This window comes from Candoia aspera, chromosome 2 (genome assembly GCF_035149785.1).
Source record: "Candoia aspera isolate rCanAsp1 chromosome 2, rCanAsp1.hap2, whole genome shotgun sequence".
NCBI classification, from domain to species: Eukaryota; Metazoa; Chordata; class Lepidosauria; order Squamata; family Boidae; genus Candoia; species Candoia aspera.
In genome coordinates, this window is record NC_086154.1 from 86,828,755 (window position 1) to 86,855,989 (window position 27,235).

General features: G+C 46.2%; 1 protein-coding gene across 1 annotated transcript; it reads left to right on the top strand.

Moving 5' to 3' along the window:
- Nucleotides 1-20,394: 20,394 nt before the first annotated feature.
- On the top strand, nucleotides 20,395-25,837 carry NKX2-5 (NK2 homeobox 5). Its single transcript, XM_063296479.1, has 2 exons — nucleotides 20,395-21,020; nucleotides 25,162-25,837. Exons 1-2 carry the CDS (start codon nucleotides 20,735-20,737, stop codon nucleotides 25,785-25,787), a joined length of 912 nt encoding a protein of 303 aa, XP_063152549.1. The 5' UTR covers nucleotides 20,395-20,734; the 3' UTR covers nucleotides 25,788-25,837.
- The last annotated feature ends 1,398 nt before the right edge of the window (nucleotides 25,838-27,235 follow it).

A 27,235-nucleotide genomic window follows, 5' to 3' on the forward strand; every position in this document is an offset into this window, starting at 1 on the left:
CAGGATCAAAATTATCTTGTTTTTTTCTGGCCCAGTTTTTAATAAAGCCTGACCTGCTTCTGTGCTCTGTTGATACTATATAAACCTCTCTGAACAGATCTGTTGCTAGCCCTTGTTTAATATTATGCAGCCTCATATACACAGAACATATGTATTATCATATTGCTATTCTATTATAAGCACTATATTAATCAGCAACATCATTTCTTTTGAGCAAGATCCTGTTCTAATAATACTTCCACATATCATCATTCCAGTCCACAAAGGTTTCCAGCAATCTCAGCTGAAAGTGTTCTCTTTGTAAATTTTGTCTAATTTATTGCTTCCTGATGAGCAGAAATGGGGTGGTAATGATGATGAACAGCCTAGTTTTTGGCATCGCCTCCTAATTGCTCTGGTGTCAGTATGTCCTTCTGCCAGGAAAAGATTTGGGTTATTAATTTTTAGATGTAGTTTGTTTACACAGTAAAATTCCACTTTCTCATTTTTAAAAAGGAGAAAAGAAAACAATTCAGTCAGTAAATCTCCCCATCCCAGTAAGATTAGAGACAGACAATAGACAGTCCAAAAGCTAATCTGCATTCTCTAGTAAATACCTAGTAATCTCAAGGAAGCAATAAATGGCCTGAAGCTGCAAATAGGAAGTGTTTAATTAAATGCACAGGAGTCCTTCAAAGATTCACCATTATGCCTGACTGCACTAGATAAACCCAACACTGTGACTATTTTTAATTCCCTCCCTGCCCCCCAAAGCAACAAATCTGATCTGAAAAAACAGGTAGAAAATGACACATTAAATGTGGAAAGCAATGTGCTGACAATTATATCTTTCGGGATCCTTCCTGTGTCTCACCATAATTTTTAGAGAAAGGGATGAGTGTGAAAGCAACTACATTGTACAATAAAAGACTAAACATCTGCCATTTTCTGGCAGTAGGTATGATTTTGGAGCTTCTGCCTGTTTCTCTACCATACCTATTATAGCTCCCTTTCTTAGGCACTGCACAGTTGTTTGCAAAGGTATTGTATTTCAGAACATTCTAGCACCACAAAGGTCTTTGGAATAAATGCTGTTCAGCTCTCAAATCCTCCAGAGGTTCTCCAACCTGTCCTCCAGTTGGCAAAAGAAGGAGCTAGAGAGCAAAACAAATGGATATCAGGCAATCCATCCCTGCACTAATGGGCACCATAATCATCCTTGGGGCAGACATGACATTTGAGAGGATATCATCATATCATGGATGCTGAACAGAGAAAGAGAATCTTCTCAGCTGATGGACTTTTTGGAGTGACAGGGGTAGAGGAGATGGGGGAGGGAAGGCAACACTGATAGATGGTGGGAGTGGGGCAAAGGGGAGTCTACAAGGCATGACATCTGAAGATCACTGCAGATGTTTTCATCATTATGGGAAAACATTTGCTGGTGCCTCTTTGCCCAGAGAAGCAGTGGGAGAGGAAATACTCTCTTCACTTCTAATTACAGCTGGACATTGACCATGGAGAGGAGGACAATGGGGAGGATATGCCTATAAGGGTTTGAGCAAGCTGCTGTTCCCTGTTTCCTAATTAACTCTTCATGTTGAAGCAGCTCTGATGCTATTGGTGTTGAAGCAAGGCTCCCTTATTCCTCCAACCTGCATGAATTGTGGACGTTTTCTCGAGATTTCTTATTTTATGAAAGAGTTTTCATCCCTGCGCAGGACTAGAAATGCCCACTCTGTTTGTAAAGTGGGGGGACCAACCTCTCCATCTATACGAAAAATATGCATAAGTGTATGCTTGTGCATGATAAAAGCAAATCTAAGGACATACATGCCAAATTCTATCCCCTCCATTGATGTAATTGTCATTTTCTTTGCTCATTCATGTTAAATAAAATGAGGTGGTCTTATAAAGACATAACCCAACACCATGAACCAGATGGTTCAATCTGGGAAAAAGCTAAAAATGGTCATTGTGGTTTCCTCAAAACTACAAAAGCCAGGCATTGTGGAATAGTGCAAACTCATCAAATTCATCATGACTGAAGCCACGGCCTTGCAGGAGGTCCCTAAAGATTCTTTTTCCCAGGCTGGAAAGCAGCACAGAAAAACATCCGCAAAGGAGAGGGTCACCTTGGACTGTTCCTGCTTCTCAACTGCAGTTGCTACCCACCCCAGCCATTGGATGCACCCCTTTATTGACCGCCTCCAACCTCTAATTACCACCGGCCAGATAAAGCAGTCAGGGAGGCTGTGGAGTGCCCTGACACTTCCCAGGCCTAGATAACAGGGAGACTAGCAAACAGGTCAGGCCAAGTGACTCCAATTTAAGGTGGGGATTTTCCATCTCTTCTGACCTTCATGAGACCCTTTTCCTACACCCATTTGCTTTCTGAAGAGCTTCAGAATGCACTTGCAGAAAAGATTTGGGAACGAAGAGAGCAGATGTGCCCCTTTCACTGCATGCCTGCCAATTCCTAAAGCAAGAGCCACAAAGGCAGTGCCCAAGCTGCCTTGTGCCACTTGTGGCTGATGCTCTCCCCAGGGAATTTCCAGAACATTTGAGGGACCCTCGGCTTCCTCCAAATACAGTTTGGAAACCACAGGCTCAGAGTGTGACACCGAACAATGGCGGGAGTGGGGGGACAGCAAGACAGCAGAGCTGGAGTTTATTCCTCATTCATAGGGAATAAACCCCACTTATTTTGGTGAGGCTTCCTTTGACTATATACCTGAATGGGATCTGTGCCACATGACTCCCTTCCCCTGCCCCTCTCCCCTTCTAAGTCTTTTATTCTGGAGGTTTCTGGAATGCAAATATCAAGAAAGAAAAGATTTTCCTACCACTCAGTTTTCAGGCTGAGGAACCCATGTGCATTTCTGCTTGATTGACAGAGGAACAGAACAACAACAAAACTAAAAAAAACCCTGCCTTAAAAAAAAAGATGGTGACTTGAACTGGATTAACTTGGTTAGACTGGTAAATTCATGAGTGTGTAACCTGCAAAAAGACATTCTCACTCAGTGGTGCAGCTAATACTAGATCTTCAACCAAAATCCAGAGCCCAGTTAGCTCAGAAGGCTTCCAGAGAGTGGCAGCTGGGCATTTCTTTTCTTTTCTTTTCTTTTCTTTTGTTTTCTTTCTAAATATTTGTAAAAGGTGGGATCCCAGGCATGTTCTTGGGTACAGAGGCTGGTTTCATTATTTTTCCTTTAAATTGCTATTATTTCCTGTAGCAAAATGGTGCTTATGCTTCAACTATCCAAAAAGAGGTCCCCGTATGATTGATAAGTCCAGGAACTAAAATAACCTGGTTATACAGTGGCTGTAATCACATAGCATGCTCAACCCAGGTATGAAGTAACCCATTTTCTAAGTTTGCCCAGTTCATTAAACCATAAACTAACCAACCAGGTCAGGTTTGCATGACACATTAGCTAACCAAAAAAGTATCAAGGATAACATTGACCAAATTTAGCACATTGCATAAATTCATCTGCTAATTCTTTAACTGGCCTGGTTTAACGCATTGTATAACTGAACCACAAAGGAGCCAGCCAGATTGTAAACTAGGCTGTTGGACAAATCCATCTTTTTCTTGCAGTTAGTTTATGATTTAGTGGGCTTGCTTATGCAACATGTTTAAATTGGTCAATAAAAGACTTAGGGCCTGTATTTGCAAACATACTAACATGGATTTATTTTAACTTTGACCTGGGTTGGGGGGGGAGTGTTAGACTATTGTTCCAACAAAGTGTATTTTAACTTATGGTTCAGAGTACAGTGCAAGCCCATAAATAAGTTAACGTGTACATATCCAACTCCCCAGCCAGGAAAATTGTAGGAACTGAGTTACCATAGTGGGATACCTCTGTCGTGGGAAGGCAGACTTTTACTTTTAAGCAGTTTGTTTTAACTGGGTCACAAACCAACTTGCTCCGAGACTTCTCTCCAGAACCAGAACTGAGAGGAAAGAGAGAGGAAAGCTAATCCCATTTCTCTCCCAGAAAAGTTATTAATTCGTTTGCCACATTGCATTTCCTACCCCCGCTCAAGCTCCTGAGCCTTCTTTAAAAATAGCTGGGGTTGACACACAGAAATTAAGCAGGAGACTTCCGGCAGTTTGTTCCCCTGACAGTGGAGACAAGTGACAGGGAAAGGCTCACCTGCTTAATTTCAGTGTGTCAGGCGGCTTTTAAAGGTACAAGGGCAGAGCGAGGAGGAGGCTGCCGCCCTAAACCATTCGCCTTTGGAATTGAGCGAGGCAAGGGGAGATCAGCACTCGTTCTGCGGGCTGGGGAAGGGGGCAAACGGAGATGGGATCGATGCCAACCTTGCCACCGGTTCCACTTTTCGGGCACCCCTGTGCCTTGCCTAGGAGCAGAGCGGCTTACTTCGGTGTAAGCATGCCTCGCCTCAGCCGATTTTACTTGGCGAAGAGTGACTGTGGTCAGTGGGATGCGCATGCAGATGCCCGGCGTTTGATATTGATTCCGAAGGAAGCCCCCGTTTCAGGGCAACTTGCTCCAGAAGAGATGCGGGTGGTGTGTAATTGTTGTTGGTTCGCCGCCTTGCTCTGTCAGTGCAAACCAACGCGCTATATTGCGTTTAAATTAAATAAATTAAATGGGTTTCCATGTTCAAAAATGCACTTTCTTGTTTCAGCCGACATTTAGGTGGTAGGAGGAGAGATTCGACGAGGGGGGTGGGTTGAAGGGAAAGGAAAGGGTCAACGGAGGAAGGCGTCTTTTCTGGCACTATTTTTTCCTTTCCCGTTCTTTTTGATTTCCACAGGAGTGCTGAAATCTGTACAAAAGACGGTCTGAACCAAAGTCGGTTTTTGAATTGTTTTTAAATAAATTTTAGTTAGTTAGTTAGTTCCTATGGCAATGGGGCTCCCATCTGAGAAAGCAGAAACCCTCGTACACACATACACCCCGCGTCTTTCTGAATCCACTTAACTCTGACACACTCATCAACAACTATTTAGTTGTGAGGATGAAGTTAAATTTGGTTCTCGCCTTCCCACTGAATGTGCTTGAGGCGGGCACCAATAGAAAAATAGAACGGAAAGAGATAATTCATCAGTGTGGCCGCGGAGATGAACTCAGTCCGAAAACTTTTATTTTATATATATATATATATATATATATTAGATATTCAAAATACTAAGAGGAAAACTTTGTCACAAAAGCAATTATCTGATCAATGCGCGTTCAAATGTGTTAACATCTGTTGAATTCATTATTTATGTGAGAAACAATTTATTTTACCATCAGGCTAAAAGTAACAGATTCCATGCATATAATGTAACAACAATCTCGAATCCAGAACACCTCCCTGCCATGTCAGCAGGGCTACCATATCCGGGGCACAACAATCCGGACGAGACTAGACGGCTGCGGCGTCCGGATTTTTGCCGCCCAAATCTGGTAGCCCCGATTCCGGCGACCCGGACATTCTTCAAGGCTGCCGAGTCTCGAGGTTCGAATTGCTCCAGAGGCGGGATTCTGGTCTGTGGCCGCCTGCGCGGCACTGAAGAGAGTTTGAGTCCCTGGCTGAGCTGGAAATTTCATCCCCACGTCTGCCTCCCCAGTTAAAGTTTTCGGATGATTTGGGTAAACGTCACTGATTTCGCCGGATCCTGCCATGCCGTCGGTTTTCGTTTTGGCCGCTCTTTGCAGACGACGCCAGCCCCACGAAGTCCGGAGGCGCCTGATGAGGCGGGTGGGGGCGCGGGGAGCGTCTCTGTTTCGTTCTTTATTGGGAGGGAGCCTTTACCGGCTGCATTTCATATGCCCCCTTTGAATAGCAAGAAGACCAAGAGCCTTTTGCTAAGCGCTGGCCCCAATTCGGAGGGAAAGGCCAAAAGTCTTCCCGCCAAACGGAACCCTGACAAAATCTGTGGAAAAATAACGATTATTCACATATCCCGGGATCGGTCAAGGCCGCTCGAGGGATCGGAAGGTACGAGGGCAGAAAATATCCTTCCCCACCTCCCCAGGCCCTTCGTTTTGGCTCTAAAAGCGAGTTTTGTGGAACGGGCTTCTCTCCCTCTCAGACTCCGCATTGAAGGCGCTGCGCGCAGGCAGCGCAATCCTGGCGCGTCCCCTTTCCCTTGGTGCCCTTCATGTTCCGGGCCTCCCAGCGTCACCACCTCTAATTGGGGACAAATAAAATGGATACGACCCTGTTCCAAAAGTCACTTTGCAACGCGGATGGGTAGACGAAAGAAGGAGCTTCATTGATTTCCATACAGGAAGGGGGAAGCTGGGAAGAAGTAGCGAATTTACCCCGTACAGCTTTTTTTTTAATCGACAATGAATTTATCTACTTACAGGAGTTGCAATACCTCCTAGCTCACTAAGACCCTAATAATAATGCAGCTTCTTAGTTTATGACAAAAATACAGTTCTTTCTTTATATCTTACAGATAGTTCAGGACCTTGGTGACTAAATCTCACTGGAGAGCTGATTTTTCCCGGTTTGGCCCCAAGGCAGCCTCCCACAATCCTGCTTTCCCTTTTCTTGGGTAACTGTGCTTCGCCAGAACTTTCAGAAAGGAGGGGGGGGGGGAATCCAACTTTCATTATCAGGATGGGATGCATATGGAAAGGATTTTCTCATAGAATTTCTGGTAGATGCTTCTCTTTAAAAAATAATGTTAATGGTTTTTTTAAAAGCTAGGTTACAATCTCCCTCACGTTTACCTGAGATATAGTTTCTGACTGATTTCAGTGGGATTTATTTTTGAGTTTCTGTAGCACTGCTTTCATCTCAATTGTTTTTGATTGGGAAGAAACAAAAATCCATTCTTATTTTTATTTTTTATTTTTAAGACCAGAGCAAATGTGTTTTAGGTGTAAGAAGGCCCTGGATTTGTTTGAATCATGGAGTCAAGCAAATCTCTTCCCAGTGGGGCAAAAGTGCTCTGCTGGTTCTCAGGACTCAGTTCTGCTGCAGGTGCACTCCGATTCACTCTCCTGCTGAATGTGAGAGTGGGACAGTTTAATTCCTTCTTCAACCTCCTGTTATGAGTTGAGGTTTTGGTTTATCATTTTAGATATCGGTCTTTAGAAGCAGTTACTGACTGACTATCCTAGCAAAAGATGTCCATCAGGTTAGGAAAAGTCAGAAATGACAATTTCGTTTGTTCTGAAAAGCAGCATATAAATGAGGAAACGTATCTTAGAGCCAGCTATAAATTGGCGCACACATCATTTACTCGAAGTGTTCATTTTGGTTCTTATATCTAAGCCTGCTGGAAATGCACTCTTCTTTAAATTTCAAGCAAGCCGTGTGATAAGAACTAAATACTATTTTCTTGAAACTGGAGATGATCCAGGAAATTTGATTTTTCATTAGAGCAGTATACAACTTTTTCATGTTTCTTTAATCCAGAGATGAACCAAAGATGAGATCCTAATGGTAACATGGAGAACATTGGTATTAATTAGCAGAAAATATTTCATAAATTCCTCATTACATTTGCATTATAACTACTTATTGTAAGGTCCATATAACAAAAAGAGGTCATATTGAATATTGTTGTTTCTCCCCCCCACCCCCGCCTTTTCTTTTTTCTTCCATGTTGTCTCAATACATTATAGACCTAAGAGTAGCAGTCTCAGCAAGCCGGTCTGGAAGTCTTTCCAGCTGAAGACAGCATTGATAAAAATGCTTCAAATAAAATTTATATATTTATTTCCTTTGTGGAAGCCTCTTACCAGATTATATATTTGGAGCGAGTGGGTGGCAAGGCTGTCTGAGAAATATCTAAAAATAATCACTCTCTAGTTCTTCAGATTGCAAAGTAGATAGGGACCAAAGTGTTGCCTTTTTGACTGCCACAGAAGCTACACTGATTTCATATTAGCACCTCCAAATTCAAGTTATTTGAAAAGTAAAGCAACAGTGTGTGATGAATGGTGAAATATGAAATCCTAACTATTGGATTATTTTAGAGCAAAAAGACTGATCCATTTTAACCTATGATGGTTTATTTTCATATGGGAAAGTATTTAAATATGACTAGAATGCAGATGACTTTTGCACTGAAAACGAAGTATGGGGCAGGGGGCTTATTTGGATGCTCCATCTTCCCAAAGTTGCTACCCTGGCAACAGCTATTTTACTGAGGTCCCATGCAATTTCCTTTGCTGCACTGAGTGCTCCTTGTTAATATCATCTGGATTCCCATGACACTTGCAAGTATGGAAACATTTTACTGACTCAGTAACCATCCTAACTATATAAGAAAAGACTGTTCATTACTTTGAATATTGAAGGCCATAAGGACACCAAACTTGGGAACTTAGATTGGGAAGTTCATGTTTACTACTTTCTATACACAAGTCTCTTAGTTTCGTATTATCACCTACAATTGTATTCCTATTCATCCATAGCGTTGGAATTTTCTTAACCTAAAGGTTTGACCGGAAAAAAATAATAGTGAACAAGATAGGATGTAGGACACCAGGCCCAACTCTTAGAAATTAACATCTATTTCTCTGAACGCTGTGAAATGTAACAACTAGTGGAACAGTTAACACATAATAGTAAACATTTATCCTGAAGAGATTTTCAGCCATTTTTTTTCTTACGATAAAAGAAACAGTTCCGCGCCAGACTAAGGGAAAATCCCGAGGTGGGGGGGGGGGGGGGAAGAAAGGCAGCATGCTCAAAAGCTAGTCCTACTGATCTCGGGGGTGGGAGTGGGGGTGGTAGGGTCTGACTTCTCAGTGAAGATGTTTAATAAGACTGTCGCCCTGCTGGTCTTTTTTAGCCTTGCAATCAGGCCAGAAGACTTGGTGGTGCCTCGCGAACTTGATAGAGGCGCCCTTCCGCTGGGTTCGTCCTCTTTAAGGCTGCGCTTGAGTTGGGCTGAAGCTAGGTGTAGGATCGCCTTTCCCCATGCGCTGCGCTCCAGAGGTACTGGACTCCAGGCTGGTTAAGAATTAGGGGAGTGGAAGCTGGGATGAGCACGGGCTGGGGAGAAGATTGGCTGGAACCTGGAAGGGTCCCGCACTGGCTTCTCCCCGCCTTCGATGGCCGCCAGGATTGAGGCGGCGGCTCGAGGGCAAGCAGGCCAGGGAGGAGACGCCGGTGCGCGCGCCCCCGTCTGCGCAAGCCCCCCCTCCCCTCCCCTCCCCTCCCCCAGCGGCCGGAGCCTGGCTAATTCTCCTGGGAACGAGCTGTCGACTGCGGCGAGACCCGGGAGATTTGGTGAGTGACTGAGGACGGAAGGAGCCCAGTCTGGGTCCTAATGCGGGCGGCGTCTCTCCTGACAAAGCAGCGTTTGGGGACGGCGGCCGAGAGCGCAGATAACATGACCTCGCCCTGCCTCGCGGCACTATCTTCCCCTGATAACGCCGGGAAAGCGGACAGCGGCAACTATTTCAGAAACCCTATCGCCGCCTTTATCTTCCCCGGTGGGAAGTCACTTTCAGGGGGAGGGAGAAGCTCCCGCTAATGGTCCTTTGTCACTGCCTGCCGGCATTTGCGATAGAGCGATACCAAAGAGCCCCGCGCGCGCAGGGACAGCCGGAGGGGACCAGCCTCGCTCGCTCTCGTTCCCCGCAGCCGTCCGTCCCTCTGCTGAAATAGGGCGTCCTTCCCAGCAGGCCCATTTCACCCCCACTGTTCCTGCCGCTTCGCATGTTCCCAAGCCGCCACCAACGAAACGGCACTTGAAAGCAAGGAGCCGCGCTCTCCGGCTCTACCAGACGTACGGCGGCCCCACCCTTTGTGCGGCCAGCTGCTGCATTCCTATGTTTTACCCGGCAAGAGGGAGCCAGATCGTGAGAAAGACGCTTCTCCACTAAGAGAAGCCAGGCAAGGCAAAATCGAGCCTCTTCGGAAAGCCTTGGATTGGCGTCCGGCCTGCCGGCGCCCTGACAGCCCTCAGTCCAAATTGCCCTCTCTGGAGCCTTAAGCTATCCACTGGTTTACCAAGGAAGGCTTTACCGTGAGAAACGTACACCTGCAACCCGTCCCCGCTAGTTTAGGCCCATCATGATTTTCGATCTGGTAGAGGCCGAACTCCTCTCCCCTTCGCCCTTAAATACGGCAGACTCGGATATACAACTAGACTCTGACGCTAAGAAGTTTTTCCAACATGTTAGTCCAATAATTAAAACAGAGCACGGCTTAATAGTCGATATGTACTTTTGACCCCCATTTTACCAGCTCGGAAGAAATTATCATTCTTTACAGGGAACTAAGCTGTGAGACCCACGAGGAATTTCCAGATGGCCTTTTCATGGTTTAAGAGAAAAAAAAATTCCATTGCAATTGTCACTGTAGCTGTCAGTGGCAAATATTAAGCAACTACCGAAGCAGGTATCAATTAAAAATATACCAGTAACAACAGGGTCCTGTCAGAGCTGAAATTGTGTTATTGTAAGTGTAAGGAAGGGATTTATGTTATTAAACTGAAAAATTCTTATTTGCTCCTAATGCATGTCTTTGTAATTATCCTATTTCAGACTACAACTGGCTTTGTTTGTTTCCAACAAAAGGGTTATTATAGCAATTATAATGACCAGGGATTTTAATTCCATGATTTGATATTTTTCTTTTCAGGTAGTTCTTTCCCCAGTGCTGGGGGATACTGTGCACATTTTTAACCAGATCTGCTACTTTTTGTTAATTTGGATTCTCTGTCTCTAGCTTTTTTAATGCTGCCTGTTTTGTTGAATGGTGTGGAATTGGTAAGTCACTGAACCATTAAGAAAGTATTTTTAAAATAACTGTTTTAAATGATGAATATCTTCTTTCTAAGCATGTCATCTAATCGTTCATCAGAGAACATACTGTAACACCACCCTTCTATCTGCTTTGGTGGAGCCAATTTCAGTATACAAAGACATGCTATCTACTATTCCTATATCCAGGTAGCTGTATCACACTATATCTGATTTAAATAAGCCCAGGTGCTAAAATATACAGAAATACATTCTTTCATCTGTCAGTTGTGCCTTGCATCTAATCTTGGTACCTGCCTTAACTTCTAGTACTACTGACTATTATTCCCTTTGATTGACAAAGGGAGAAGAACCTTTGTTTGGGAATTTCATTCCAGGCTTGCGGTGTGGGGAGGGGACTGGATGATGTATCTAACTCCACCACAAATACCCTCAAATGTCTCACAATCTTTAAGAGGTGCTTGGGGAGGCTTCATAGCTACCTATAGGCGGGAGGGAGGGAGGGAGGGAGGGAGCTAGCCTATCAAATCTTTTATCATGCTGACCCCTCAACCCATTTAACCAAAAATGCTTCTAATGGAATAAATAATCTCTGCACATTTTATTTAATTATTTACTTTTAAAATTATTGACATACTTGTTTGCTTTTAATTTTTTAGGTTATATCTTATACGCTTTGCATGGTATTTTAGCACAAAGCTATGATAATAAATTAGTAATATGATCAAAACTAATTACCTGCCAAAGACGTAGCTTCAAAAATGCCTGGTTCTGTTTCATCACCTACTTGCCATGATAACCTACCGTATAAGAGTCTTCTAGGCAAGAGATCGGACCATTCAGCATCTGCTTCAGACTTTGCTGTCCAAGGATCTGCAGAATATTTGAGTCTCCTTTCCTATGCTTTCCAACTGCACCAGAGGGCATCTAATGCAGTGCTGCCTCTAATGTTTGCCATTTGCCAGCAATCACTTTAGGGCTGCCAGATGCCACACACAGTACCTACCAAAACCAAGCTCCTGTCTTTCAGCAAGAGGAGCTGTCCCACTCTCTGCATCCCTGGGCCAGGAAGTACATGCTTCGTTTGCTGAATTTTTACTTGTCCTACAATCGGACAGAAGCCCTGCCAGAAGAATCAGTGGGTCATCTCAGAAGACACAATATAAGGATTTCTTTTGAATGAGGACCATTGATTAATTATGCACTTGGAAAGATTTGTTCTTCCAGATTTGCCTTTTGCTGTATTTATTAACTGATTAATATTTGACAACTTGAGAATAAAAATAGTTTTATCTAGACTGGATTTTACAGCAAGCCATTCTCCTTTTTCTATAGTTTTCTATACTTTATCCTATTCAGAGGGAAGCCTCCTCAGGATCTTCAAAATACTTCAGGGATAAAAAAGCTGAGATGAATGGAAATGTTGCTTCTTAGACCAGCTCTTTGGTCTAAATGATATGAATCTGTTATGGACTAGTTTCTCTCTGGTGTACATAGTTGTCATCTATGCCCAATATGGGCTAGCATTTGTTGATGGATATAAGCTGTTTAAAATGTGAGCAGGTATAGTGCAAGCTAAAGTGCAGTGCATTTGAACTGGCGCCTCTCATCCTCTAAAGTGTTAAGAAGCCAGAAGCAATGTCAACAAGACCATTTTCTCTCCTAGTTCTGCAGTTAAAAAAGGGGGAGGAAGGAGGTGGAGGAAGCAGGAGGAAATCTGCAAAGATTTACTCAAGGAACTGCTAATAGCCTGTTGCTGGAATCCTAGCTCTTAATACACCCACAACACTTGAAGTGCTAGTGCTCAATTAGTGCCAAGGTATCAGAAACTCGAAGTTTATAAACAGAGACCTTGGGCAGATTGCTCATGGTTCCAGAACATAGCTAGCAATCTTTCTCCCATGGGAAATTAAATCAATCATCTGAAAACAAAGTGTAGTTTTAAGATTTTCTTTTCAAGAAAAACCTTTTAAATAATGTTTAAGTACTGCATTTAATCTGCAGTATCTATGCATATTCAAGTAAATTCCCCATAAGTCACTGCAACTTCGTTTTATTAAATGTGCCTAGGATTAGGTTGCAGCAGTTGTCTATATCTGTTGCTAGGGTTCAGATCCATTTTTAAAAAATTAATTAATCATGGGTTTATAATGATTTACTTGCATTTGCCTATAGCAAATATTTCTGGCATAAATAGTCATTGCAGGAACATCAGTTTAGAATTAATATTCTTTTTATGGGAGAGAAAAGAGAACTACTTTTAAATAGTACTTGATGGCTTCAGATGTTACAGGTACTTGTGTTTACAATAAATATATAAATCTGCTGCTGGATTAGTTAGCAAACCTTTTCAAATGAAAACTATTTCATTTTTTAATCTATTATTAAACATTGCAATCAATCTTAATTGACAATAACTCAACTTACTGAAGTTTAAGGTTTAAGTGTAAATTAATATTAATCTTGACAGAACTGGTTTTCAGTTTTTCAAGAACCTGTAAATGTAAGTCGATGCATGTTTTAATTGATGAGTAAGTTTTAGAAACAAATTTAAGACAGCTGATAAACCTTGTTTTTGTTTTGGGCTATAAAATATAAAATGCTCCCTAAAAATATATACTCAAACATGTCTGGTACTTATGGGAAAGCTAAGTTACAGTGTTAAATTGCTTAAGAAAAAAACATCAGTATATAAATAAGCACAGAAGTAAAAGCTAAGAAAATCAGATATTTTCTTATGGTTTTCTTCTGCTTTCTATTACACATCATAAATCATATGCAAGGAGCTGATTCTTTTTCTTCATGGGTTCCTGTAGAGGAAAAAGAGTAATTGAATTCCTCTAGATATCATTCTGAAATCTAACAGCATTTAAAGTTACATTGTTGGTAAGCAACATAAGTTGATCCATTGCAGGTATAGTTTTTCCCATCTCTCATAATTCTGAGATGCAGTGCTAAAAGGAGATAAGGGCAGAGGTATCCTGGCTATTATCATACCACTTGTTTTCTTTAACTGTTAATCATCCTTTTTTTTTCTGTCTCTCCTCACACATGGCCAATTATGTCTAGAGCATCTTCAGAAGAGTCCTTAAGATGCCAGTTGCCTGCTCTTCCATTTTCCCTGCAATATTTTTTTGTTCATTAGGTTGGAAAGGAATGACAACTGTTCCAAGAATTCCTATACACTGTCTGCAACAGCAAACTCTCCACTATCTTTGGGTTGCAGCATCTGCTCCTTTAATTTTCCCCACTTTTTGAAAAGCAGTTTAGGCCTATTGTTGTTTTTATTTGGTAAGGAAACAAAATACGTTTCCTGCACCGTGGAGGCGAAGTGGGAGAGGGAAGGTGAAGTAGCGCTGGAAAGAAGGTCTCCCTGCTCCGAAAAAACGCGAGCGGCCTGTAGTAAGAAAAAGATGGCAGCGTGGGGGCGGGTGGGTGGAGGTCAGAGGCCACGGCCTTTTGGATACATACTTGACGGACTGCCTCCCCGCCCATTTACCCTACCTATCTACCCTCCTACTCTCGCGGGGAGGGCCCGAGGGCGGAGACGTCCTGCCGTTTTCCAGCGCCCCAAGGCTCGGTCTCCTGGCCCGCAGCAGACAAGCTTTGCAAAGGGCCGGTGGTCCCCTGCTCCGTCCTCCCTCCGCGCTGCCGGGAGGCGGCTAGCGGGGCAGGGCAGGCCCCGAGCTGCAGCCTGTCAGGCTTGGCTCATCCATCAGGCGGACACAGAGCAGACGCGCTCGATCTGGTCGGGCGAGTGTTTGCTTTTCCCGCCATTATTGCAGCCCTGCAGTTCTTTTTGTTGATACAGGAGTGCGAAAAAGTGCTAATGTCAATTCATCAGGGGAGCGTCCGCCGAAGGGGGCTGTAAACAGGGTGAGAAAAAAGCGGCCTTTTGGAGTATTAGCAGGGCGAGCTCGAGGGGAGATAAAGCGTCGGCTAACGCGCTGTGGCTCCCGGCTGCATTAAGCGAATGGAGGCCGAGGGAGCGGCCTCGCCTTAGCGCTCCATTAATCACCGGCGCTCCACTCCCGCCTCAACCCCGGACCGAGCGGGGATTCCCACCGACGCCACGGAGCATTAATAATGGTTTTATGGGCGCGGGCTCGTGCAGCTTCAGCGACACGCCCCGGACGAAAGGGGCGGGAGAGCCGTCGCAGCCATCGGACGACCGCCCCAAAGCTTTGTGTGCAGCTCCTGCATTTTTTTGCTAATCCGTGCCGGATGTGCACGTTGTATAAATAAATGTGCTGTGCAGTTACCCTTTTTCAGTTCCTGGCCTATCGCAGTTTCTTAACGTTGTTTTTTGCTCTGCTAGGAAGCGTTGGCCGTTAGAGCAGCAGAGTAAGCGCCACGAAAGCAGCGCCGCCCAACTTCTGAGTACAGTTCAGTAGATCAGATTGCACGCGTCTTCCGCCCGTTTCAAGAGTCGCGGCTCGTCCGTCCCGTTATGCGGTTCCTCTTGTTTCCACTTCGTAAGGTCCCTCTAAATATTGAATGTTTGGAAGTTACGACACAGTAACTTAATTAATGTAGTAACATCTCAGGCTGTGACTTAGCAAGAAATAATGAAGGGAGCAACAATTTATACAGGAAAATAATCCAAAACTCAATGGATGGGCAATACCTCTATTAGGGTTAATATTACAAAATGCTAACCGTGTTTTTAAGTTTTCTGAGCGTTTTCATGGGAGGTATATTAAACAAGGGAAGAGGATTCAGAGCTGTGAAGGTGATTTAATGCTGTGGCCCCAGTCTTGAGAGACAGAGTGCCTTTAAATCTAGGAGCAAGCTTCTGAAAGTATGTCAGGTGGATCCTGGTTCTGAGAGATGTTTTGTTATTATGAACAATATATAATACAGCATTGGTGTGTTGATAAAAACTGGAAGCTTTGGAATAAAAAATCAGGGCATTCTGAGTTAAAAATTCATTCTCATAACAGGATAATTATGACAATGCCACCTTTTCTTCAATTTCGTTTCCAGATCTGCATAATTTAAACCATAATATCCTGCCTCACAGAAGTTTTGTGAGGACAAACTATGAAATACAATGTCATAATTATTAATGATGATCATCATCAACTTCTTACCAGAGCCCTGTCCTTGGAGAGAGGCCAGTCTTTGTGCCACTTTTTGAGTTAAGTTTAACTAACAGTTTCTGACCACCATTAAGGTTGATTCCCTCCTTGGACGTATTATCACTGCCTTTCTCCTCGCAATTAATCCACAGGAAATGACAGCTGCAGGGAACACAATCTAAAACAGGCAGACTTAGGACTGCTGAAATAAATGGACCATCCAGAATGCCACCTACCTGCTTAAAGGGATAAAGTAATTAAAAAATCAATGCTTATTTGCATGCAAGTTATTTTGGACTGTTGTACAATCAGCTCATCCATCTCTGAAGCACGGAAGGGCCCTTACCCTCTAAGACTTTTGATGCGTAAAATTTAAAATTTCATTTCAGGAGATGTTGTCTCAAGTGAGCAGAATATCCGCCTTCGCTTCCTTGAGCACAATCCCCAGGGTAGGGAGAGAAATGGCACAGATTCTGACTGCTGAGTGTGCCTCGCTGCCAACAAAAATAGGCCTTTTTGCTCAGGAAGGCTAATCCAGTCTTTCAATGCCTAACATGCTTAGGACTCACATCTGCTTACACATAAGTAAAACAGAACTATTACCACTTGCATTATCTCAAAACAAGAGGCAGCCCAATTAAACTCATTTTATTAATTAAGGGCATAGGTTTTAGCCAAATTTATTTATTTATTATATTTTTTTTATACCACCCTCTCAAAATGGCTCTGGGCAGTTTACAAAAAAATTAAAACAGCAGTTGAATATCAATTAAAAAGATACATTATAAAAATATAAATACACAAATATAATAAAAACTCTAAAATGTTAAGTATAATATATAAACCCAAGATGGTGAAATTGCAGTCTTGTTAAAATTTCCTGAGGCTGCATCAGGGTGCCAGCCACCCCCATGATGAACTACCCCCCCTCCCAACCCAAGCAAGGTGGCACAGCCACATCTTGAGGCCCTTACAGAAGGCCAGGAGAGTGGGAGCTTGCCTTACCTCTGGGGGTAGCTTATTATTGCATTCCGCTGTTATAAATTTGGATATGGATTAACATGATGCTTTGAAAGCAAGAATCTCCTGTTGCTGTTGTTAGAGGCCCAGAGATATTCAAGCAAATGCATTAAGAGATGCATTAAGAGAGAAAGAAAAAATATTATTCTAAGAAACCAAAATATTTTATAAGGCTTTATTGAAAATTATAGCCATTGTCACAATAAAAGCTGTTTCTGTCTATATTTGCATTGAAATACAGTGTAAAACATGCTATTTATCAATTGAGTTTGCTCTATTTGGGATCTAATTTATAGCAACATAAGAAAATGGTCCAGTTAAGTTACTGAAATAGATCAGATTGTTAAAGAAAGAAGGGGAGCTCAGACAGCAAGGAGGTGGATCCACTAATCCCCCCCTCCTCTTTTTTACCCCAGCCTTATATTTTGGGCTTCTCTGTACAGACTAATCTCTCAAACTGTCATCACAGAGTTTGGGTCTGATACACCATCCCCAAAAACCTTCCTAGGGCAAGAATTTTAATTGAATCGGATGTTGCCACTTCCATTTTCTTGTGAGATAAAATGAATTCCTTGCTTAGGGAGATGGGGGTGGGGCCGAGGAGAGGAGAGAGACAAATTTCCCACTAGGCCACCTACAACCAAACTGGTCATTTGAAGTTTGTTTCCTTCCTTCCTTCCTTCCTTCCTTCCTTCCTTCCTTCCTTCCTTCCTTCCTTCCTTCCTTCCTTCCCTCCCTCCCAGAGGATCACTTTTCAGAAAAGACTTACAAATTGTTGATCAATAATCGGTCTCTAAATACAACTGGGAGTCATGGACCGGCAGTAGGGAAGGTGGGGGACTGGGGGTGGGGGAAATGGATAGAGGGCAAGGGGGAGTGAGATAATGTCCAAAGCCATAACCCTTCTGGAAACAATTAGTCTCAGATAAGGCTGAGGATCCCTGCTCAATTGCTCCTGTTGCATGTCTAAGGAGGAAGGTCAAATAACAACAACAAAACAAACAAGCAAAAAGGTGGGATGATTTCCACAGCATTAAGATCCCCTAAAATGGAGGGAGGGCCAATTTATTTCTAGGAGATGGGTCTAAATAATCTTAGGCTGGTTATTTCTCCTTATTGATGCTCCTGGAATTCAAACAGGCTTTCATCACCATCCTCATTTCCTTGCATGCCTAGCCCTGTGTCTTTCCCCAGTTTCTGAAATAATAGTTTTTAAAAACAATAGAACTCACAATCCATTGGAAGGTATTGCAGGACATGCATGCACTCAGGATCAAGGTGCCTCATTGGAATAAGTGGGACCTGCTGCTATAGATACATCCACAGCAGGCAACAACCCTGGCCAACCTTATCTTGGCTCAGAAGCTAAACAGGGTCGAGCCTAGTTAGCACTTGGATGGGAGACCACCAGGAAATCCCAGTGCTGTAAGCTAGAAATTGGGGGGGGGGGGAAGTCGGAAGGCAGCAATAGCAACCATCTTCTGTACTGCTGCCAAAAATCCCCATCATGAACATGATCAGGAAGCCACCAGGAGTGGAGCTTGACTGGAAGGAGAACAGACTTTACTTACCATTGTACAATATTTTATCCAGCCAACTGAGATGCACCCCTTACACAGTTCTACATGGAAGCAGGAAACGTGGACAACTAGGACACTTATAAAACTAGGCACAGCATTTGCCCAACAAACTAAATCTGGTTACTTTTAATCTAATTTAGTCTTTGATAATTGTAAACCTGGTTAATAGTGTGTAAGTGTTGTAAGTGTGTGTGTGTGTGAGACAGAGACTTAACGCGTCATATGGATTCAGCCTGCTTAGCTATTTCCTGGTTCCATGTATTTGCCGAAGTAGAAAAGGTGTGATTTACTTCGAAATCAGGGTGCAAACATAAGGAGCTAACTCACTTAGTAAACTGGAGGGGATTTTCTTCCAGCCAAGTGCATCGGTGCTCCTCCACCTCGTTCAACGGGGATAACCCCGAAGTGTGCAAAGAAGCGTTTCAGTCGGCAGCGGCTGAAAGCTCCAGGGTGACTGCAAAGTCGAAAGCTGCCAGGAAGGGTCGGGTCACCAGAGCTGCCGCACTCCGGGTAGCTGCCCATTGGGCCGCTTTAGCAGCCCCGAAAAGACCAGCATTTTTCCCGGCGCCCGCGACCTTAGCACCGAGAACCGGCAGGTCCTGGGGCTTCCCTCCCAGAGGAAGCAGGCGCCCGGTGGAAAACGGTCCTTCAAGCGACACGGAGCTATTGATCCCTCATGTCCACCCTTGAAAAGAAAGAAAGGACTCAGCGGAACCTCCTCTTTCCACGTGGGGAAGGTGCTCTTGAAGGAACCTTGCGAAAATCTCACCCGCCCCACCCGACTGCGGCGGCCGCGCTGACCTTCGACTGTCTTCGACTGTCCCTGGCCCCCACGTCCCCACCGCTAGAAGGACCGAGAGCAGACAGCTCTCCTCCACCGCTGGCCGGCCCTGCTCTTATCAGGCCTCTCCGAGTTAGAGGGAGCGGAAGACCCCAGGACGGCGCCGGTCCCTCTTCCTTCTCCCAGCCGGTCCGGTCCGGACTGCGGGCCAGGGAGGCAGCGCGGCGCGCCAAGTGCTTTTCAGGGGCCTGCTTCCCTCCAGCAGAAAGCCCGACTTCAGCCAGAGCCGGACTGAAGCGGGGCAGCGCGGGGCGGCAATCCTGGTGGGGCCCTTGGCGGGTCTCCAAGCTAGCGGGGCCAGCTCTGTCCTAGTCAAAGCCCCAGGCGCTGCAGATGCGGAAGCTGGTCTCCTTTCCACGCGGGTCAGAGATTTAGCTCTTCTCGTTTTCGGTAAGCGAGAGGGTGTCCTCTAGAAAGGGTGGCGGGGGAGATGCTGGGGAATGAAGCTTTTCTGAAGCCGGCGGCCAGGCCGGGTCAGATCACCAACCTTGCTCCCGAGAGGCGGAGAGGGGCGAGCCAGGCTTCTTCAGCTGCGAGGGGCCTGGCTCACGGTTTCCATCGCCCTGGCTTCCTGAAGGTGATGGGAACTGCAGCCCAGCACAGCTGAAGGGCGTTGGCGGGGTGCGAAGTCGAGCGCATCCGTAAAGAAGCTGTGCGCCCCGGGCGAACAGGTCCTGTGGGCCTTGGGTGCGAGTGTCTGTATTTCAACGGCTCATACGCAGAATTTATACAGCGTTCAAGGCGGCTAATCGTAAACACAATTCAATTTTTGAAAAATAAAGGGACGGATTACTATAATTATGATGAATGTAAATGAAAAGGCAGAGTTTCAAAGCCTCCCTCCCCCACTGAGTGAAACCTGAGTCGCCTCCCAAAGTGGGACGTCTCGGGACGCCCAGCGTTCCTCCCGCTCTTCCGCAGAGGAACAGAAAGCCGGCAAAGGCCGCGGAGCGGTGCAGGACGCCTCGAAAGGCTGCTTCGCGGCGAGGGTGAGAGAAGCTGCCCCTCGAGGGTCGGGCCAGTCCCCCGCCCGCCCTCCGGATTCCCCGATCGAGGGAGGGATGGAAAAGAGGCAGCTCTCTCCTCGCCCCCCGCCCCCGCCCCCGCCCCCAGCTCTCTTGACACTGAATTCAGGCCACCGCCTTCGCCTGACGCTTTGCTCGCGGCGTGTTTATCCAGCCTGACGCCGTGATCGATGGCGGAACGCAGAGCTTTTGTACACAACAGGCCTCTCCGCCGAGAGGAGACGCGGCGAAGGCCGGAGCTCCTGCCTCTTCCTTCAGCGGCGCTTCGCACAGCTCCATGCCTATATTAGGTGGGTCGGGCAAGCTGCCCCTCGCGGGCCGGGGCGCCCGGGCTGACCAATGAGAAGGCTCCCCAAGGGCAGGGTCCCTCCTCCTCGGGGTCCCGCCTCTCTACCTGCCTCCAGACGACAAGCCGAGGCTGGGCGCTTGGCCGGCGCGGCGCCGTTTGGAAGCCGGCGCGCGCGGGGGCACCGGGCGCAGCTCCGCTGCAGCGCCCACCATGTTCCCGAGCCCTGTGACCAACACGCCTTTCTCGGTCAAGGATATTTTGAGCCTGGAGCAGCATCCCAGCGGCCTGGCGTCCCTGGAGCTCTCGGCCTTGGGCTCGCCCTCCTCCTGCATGCTGGCCACCTTCAAGCAAGAGTCCTATCCGATAGAGGACTCCCCCCTCGCCGAGGCCCCGGCCGGCCTGGCCAAAGGCAGTGGCGGCGCCTTCCCTGGGCCCTTCTTCGCCAAGAGCTACGTAGAAATAGAACCGACCAAAGAGCCGAAGGAGAGCAAGAAAGGTAACCTGGGGGCCGAGCCAGAGGAGCGCGCGCCCCGCCCGAGCAGCGGGGCCGAAGCATCCTCGGGCAGCCGGGTCACTGGGAGGAGAGGCGCTCCCGGGGAGGGGGGGGGGTCCAGGGAGGTGTCTGGTGGGTGGGAGCCGTGAGCCCGCCTCTGCCTTGCTGGGCCATTCCGTGCCGCCGCTCCGGACCGGGGGAGACTATGGGAATGTTAGGGAACCAGAACCCACTGTGGATGGCGGCCGACTTCTGGTGGCTAGGGAGGAATTCAAGGGGACAGTGAAAAAGAGGCCTTCGGTCGTGTTCACTCCTGGATAGTCTGTTTGGGAGCACGGGCCTGGCAATGTCTCACCCCAATCCTAGTGAAGATCCCTCGAGGATCCATACCCGCCTGGCTGGGTGACTTGCTGTCTTTTGACAGATAACTGGTGACAGCCCGAGTAGACACTGTGGCATAATAATGAAGGTTAATACTGTTGATGCAGAAGAATTATACGTAGTAATGACAGTTCTAATACTACTATAGCTCTTGAAAAATGTTCATGGCCTTTCATTTCCTTGCTTCGGTTGCAGTCCTTGCAGCAACCCTTGAGGGTAGTTCAAACTTACCGTATTTATCTGAAAGAAATATTATCCAGAATTTGGGACGACTGTCCAAGAAAAATTTGGACAGAAAAAAAAAATCCTCTTCGGTCATTAGCTTATTCTCAGTGAATCTAAGACAACCCTTTCCCCATTTTAAAGGTTAATTATCTGAGAATAAATTAGTCTTTCTTTCAGTTGAAGTCAATATTTGGAGACAAAATGTCTTCCCTAAAATCAACTTATTGAGTCCTTCCTGAGTCCTAGCACATATATTCTGATTCTACCCAGTACATCTATCAGCTGCATTGACATTCGAAGATGTGTAGGCACCGCCCAAGCATTCAGAAGGCACGGGGGCACCCTGCCATCTCCAGGTTCCTTCATCTCATTTTAGACAAATACAAAAAATAGTTGAAGGGCTAATATGAACACTTTCAGCAGTGCTGTGACTTTTCATCCTTAAAAAATTATGGAAAGCTAGCTTTTGTCTCTATTAAGCATGAACCTATTTAAACCTAACTGAGTTTAATGATGATGTTGTTATTGCTACTAAATGTTTTACTGCTAAGCTATCCTTTCAGAGTAGGATATATACTCAGGGTTCAGGATAGCTCCTCATCAAAATATTTATAGTGCAAGACTGTTTATTTCTACTGAGATGTAAGTCTATTGAGTTCTTTGGATTTACTCATGGCTGAAAAAGTCTAGAATTGTATCCTAAGGCTCTTGAGAACATACTCCATTTTCTTACCTGGGAAAGTCCCACTGATCCCAGTGGGATTTGCTGCGAAGTACATATGCATGCATTTGCAAATTGCACCACTCACTTGCTTTGATCATGGTTCCTGCTTTGTTCTCTGGCCTCCTAAAGACATCTTGAGACTTTGGGACAGATCCCACCCACCCCTCATGCTACAATAAATACAAGAAAGAGAAAATCTTCACAGGCTGGACTTTTCTGGATCAGATTCCTAGGGACATATGCTAATTATCTCCACCTCAGATGGAGTGAAATTTTGAGGTCATCGAGCCAGGAGTATGACAGCACATACAAATGTTAAGCTCTATTGGAGCAATTCTTTTTGGCATTATTCTTGCTCCCAAGATTGTTGTTGGAGTCAGCTGAATTTGGATCCCATTTTTTGATCCCTTAAGCTGCCATCTTCTGCACACGCACTTCTTCCAAGTAAGAGCAGGGAAGCTTCACTGACTATGGCGGATCTGTAGTATTCCAATGGAATGCAGGGCAGCTGGGTGCCAATATCCCAGAATCACTAGGGATGCTGAAAATGGAAAATGGATCCTTCCCATTGGAAATTTTCAGGGTCTTTAACCTTTCCAAAGTGAGAACATTCAGCCTTTGGAGCACTATCTTGTGCCACTGGCAGGAGACAATTTGTCCAGGAGGCATTCGAGCTGATCCATCTCTTTCAGTGCTGGCCCAAAACATCTGGCTAAGATGCCCTTTCTCCGTGCCCCCTAAGCAAATCAACTGGATTGGCAATGAACCTGATTTTCCTTCGTAAGGGGACACAGCAATCTCTCCCATGGTGGAGCAGACAATCTGGCATTCAGGGTGCTCAGGAGGAATGGCTAGGCCTTCCCCCAATCCTCTAATCTCCTGACTAAGGTGGCTGCCGATTCTATCTTCAGCAGTTTACTTGCAGCCTGTATTGAAATAGCAGTCATTGACCTGAAAACTGAGGAAAGGGAATATCCCTGTCCAGTTGACATATCTCTGGTTAGTTGGAAGGAAGGAAGTCCCTGATTCCTTTGCTCTCTTTTCACTTTAGTTTCTCAGGAAAGAACCAGAATGCAATTAATGGTATGACTTTGCTTCTGGAAAACCCCCAGATAGATCCCTGTAGTGTCACCATGACTTTGTATATTTATTCTGGTATAAGCCCTATGGCTTCAGTGAGAATCCAACTATGTAGGTCTCATTAGGCATATGCTTTAATCCATAGAAATTAACAAAACAAAAATAAAATAAGATGGACCTATGTGCAAACAAAGATGAGTGTAAGACTTATCAGTCCTTTGCTTACATTGATTTCAAACCATTTTACTCTCAGGATTAGGGGTTGAAAGACCTGTAGATCTAATTTTTTTCCTCCATTATCTGTAATTACACTTCATTTATGTTTGAAGTTGAAGAAAGTTCTGCTGATTTCAGTCCAATTGTTTCTGGGAGTATGCAAACTGAAATCCCATGCCTAAACTCAATTCACATATTGGATTAAGACTTGGATTGCTTAACTGTGATTTGTTAGCTACAACTGGCTGGATGCACAAAGCATGCAGCAATAGTATTTTTCAAGTATGAGTGATAATAGGGACTAGAATTATGTTTTTTCATTGACTGAATTGACTGAATTATTTAATGGAGCTGGCTCAGTTTGATTAGAAGTCTCCAACAAGTGGTTGGAGTAGTAGGAAATAACCTCAGGCACCAATTTGTCTGGAAGGAATTACAGAGATTTCAGATCTCAGCCTTGCTTGGAAATTAAGCCTAAAAAAATCAGTCCTTTTCTCTTATTTTTTTCCAAATCATTTTTATTTGGATGAATAAATCATAGGGATTTCCATAGAGATGGTTCCCAGCATCTTTCTGGATTGGAGAGTCACTTCCCTGATCCACACAGGCCAGCTTCTGTGGGAGCAAATTAAGCCCAAGTCAAGCATTTTAAACTCTCCTCAATTTTTTTCAGCAGGGGGAGTTAGAAATCTTCTCTTGCTTCATCTGCTCTCTTACTTTGTTTTATCTGTGGCTCTCTTATTAAATGGACTTTGTATCTTCAATAGGATTGCATACTATAATTTTTATTGAACCTATCTGGGGATGTTGGTACTTTCCAGACAATATTTCTATGTGTAATTGGATTGGAACTGTTTTGCCTTCAAAGTGGATCTAGCAGACTTAAGGGACACCTCTATCCCAAGGAGTGTGTGTGGGGAAGGGTCTCTTCTATTTTAATGAATACTGTTGACTCAAATTGGGCCAGCTTTACTCTCTTGGAATTGTGCATGGAACTGAAATCTTAGGGGAGAAATGCACGCCATTTATCTGGGAATTGTACTAAAATTATTTAGACTTACTTTTAAACACCCCTACTTTCAATAGCTCAGTGGTGGAAGCATAAAACAAAAGCGACCAAGCAAAAGGTGAAACCGTCTGAGTTCCGTAGGGAAGCTTAGGTCAGACTGGGAGTGCTCAGGGCTGGGTGGGGGCGGCTGCCAGCCTGCGATGGAAGATTAGGGACTCTTGGTGCCGATTATCGTTCATCCACGGAATTCACCATCTCTTAGCGTGGTGTACCTTACAAGGTAACTGTAGGCATCAGTTGAGAATAGCGAGCCGCGTCTGCTCTTTACAGCAAAGAAAGGCGGGAAACCGCTACGTGCCCTCAAACCGAGGCGAAGGAAGGAAGCTGCAGCGGGCCGGGCAGGCGACAAGGCGGCCGCGGGCGGGCGGGCGGGCGAGGGCTGCTTCCTAGAGCTTCTCGCCTCCACCCTTGACCGCCAGTTCGGCTTCTCTGTTCTTGCTTTCCCGCAGAGCTGTGCGTCCTCTCGAAATCGCTGGAGCAGGAGAAGCGGGACGCCGAAGAGGCGGAGCGGCCCCGGCAGAGGAAGAGGCGGAAACCCCGCGTGCTTTTCTCGCAAGCTCAAGTCTACGAGCTGGAGCGCCGCTTCAAGCAGCAGAAGTACCTCTCGGCCCCGGAGAGGGACCACTTGGCCAACGTGCTGAAGCTCACCTCCACCCAGGTGAAGATCTGGTTCCAGAACCGCCGCTACAAGTGCAAGAGGCAAAGGCAGGACCAGAGCCTGGAGCTGGTGGGCAGCATCCCGCCGCCGCGCCGGATCGCCGTGCCGGTCCTGGTCCGCGACGGGAAGCCCTGCCTGGGCGACTCGTCCCCTTACAGCTCGCCCTACAACGTCAGCCTCAACCCCTATAGCTACAACGCCTACCCGGCCTACGGCAGCTACGGCAGCGGCGGCGGCGGCACTGGGGCCTGCAACGCCAGCTATAGCTGCAGCTATCCGGCCGTGCAGGGCGTCCAGCCTTCGGCCGCCGCCGGCAACTTCATGAATTTCAGTGTGGGGGACTTGAACCCGGTGCAGACGCCCATCCCGCAAGGGAACGGCGGCCTTTCCGCGCTCCATGGCATCCGAGCCTGGTAGGCTCTTTCCGCGGCCCCTTCCCGGAGGAAGGGTCATAGGGCCAGAGGCCTTCCTGGGGCAGACTCGGCTGCAGCCCGGCGCCTCCTTCGGAGAAGCCGCCGACACGACCGGCCCGGACTTCGGGAGCGAAGGAAGAGCGCCCTTTCCCGCGCTGAGGAGGGGCCGAAGAAGTTCTCCAGCTCTTTGGACACGGAGGGGGAGGGATGTGCGCGGAAGGGGGGCCGCCGACTTGTGCTCCAGGTTTCGACGGGCAGCTTTGGATTTCCGTAGGATCGAAGCCTCATGGTGGCCTGGGCTCTGGATAGATCGCACCTCGGTCCAAAGACAAGAGGTGGCCGGACCGGAGGTGGCCGGACCTGTGTCCCCTCGCTCCCGCTTCCAAGCTACGTCTACAACGACTCCCGACGTCGCAGAGCGCTTGGCGTTTCCGCGGGGCGAGTTTCGTTTACCAATCCGCACCTCCTCTTTCCCACTTTTTAAAATACAGCTAAATCTGTCCGTAAACCTCGAAGGACCTTTATCGAATCGACTCCCTTTTCTGTACCTCCAGAAAGCGCCCCCCCCCTTCCACCATTTCTTCAAAAGCCCGGGTTGCCAGCGGGCTTTTGTCTGGCGGGTCTATTCGTGGCTGGGTTGTTTTCTTTGCAAGCGGCCGTACTTCCCTTCCGTGGCGAAGCAATGCGAGGCCGAGAGTCGGCGCATCCCCACCTGGCTCACCCCGGGAGGAGGCACAAGCTGTTGTGATCCCCGTAGAATTCTGCACTGAACCGGTTTGCTGAGAGTATGAAATGCACTGCCCGGCCGTGGCGTGACTTCTTTCGGGCTGGGGGTGTTACTTTCTGTACCCCAACAAAAAAGATGGAACTGGGTGTCTTGTCATTAAAGAGAGTGGCTTGAGTTTGGGCTGCTTACGTGTTTCCTTGCGCTCATTCGTAAATTACTTTGCCTTTAGCTGGAGTGGCGGAAGTGGGAGAAGCCCCTGGGAAGTCAAAGAGCTCAGGAGATACCGCGACGGAGTGACGATTCTCACGAGTCTAATGTCCTGCCGCCCAGCCTGAAGGGTCGCTTTCTGTAACTCGCTAAGCCTGTAGAGTCCCACTGAATTTCTTGGGAGAGATGTAATTACGCCTTTTGCTTACTGTAGGTAGGTAGACAGGCAAGGCCTCTCGCTGTTGGAATTGCCAAGGAGCTTACAATGAAATAGAGTAAAAACAACCGTAACACAGAAGCTTAACTCGCGTGTCCTCTATTTGAAATCACAGGCATAAAAGCATTAACCGCGTTAATTTAGAAGTAGGCTCTATGTAACCCTATTTGCAAAGACGCCTATTTGCACAAACTCTTAGCCAACGGCAATCTGCTCAAAAGTGCTGAACTCAAAAGGATTTTTAGTCCTATGCTGGCATACAAAGCGGGAAGTTGGAATGTGGATTGCAGGCCGATGCACT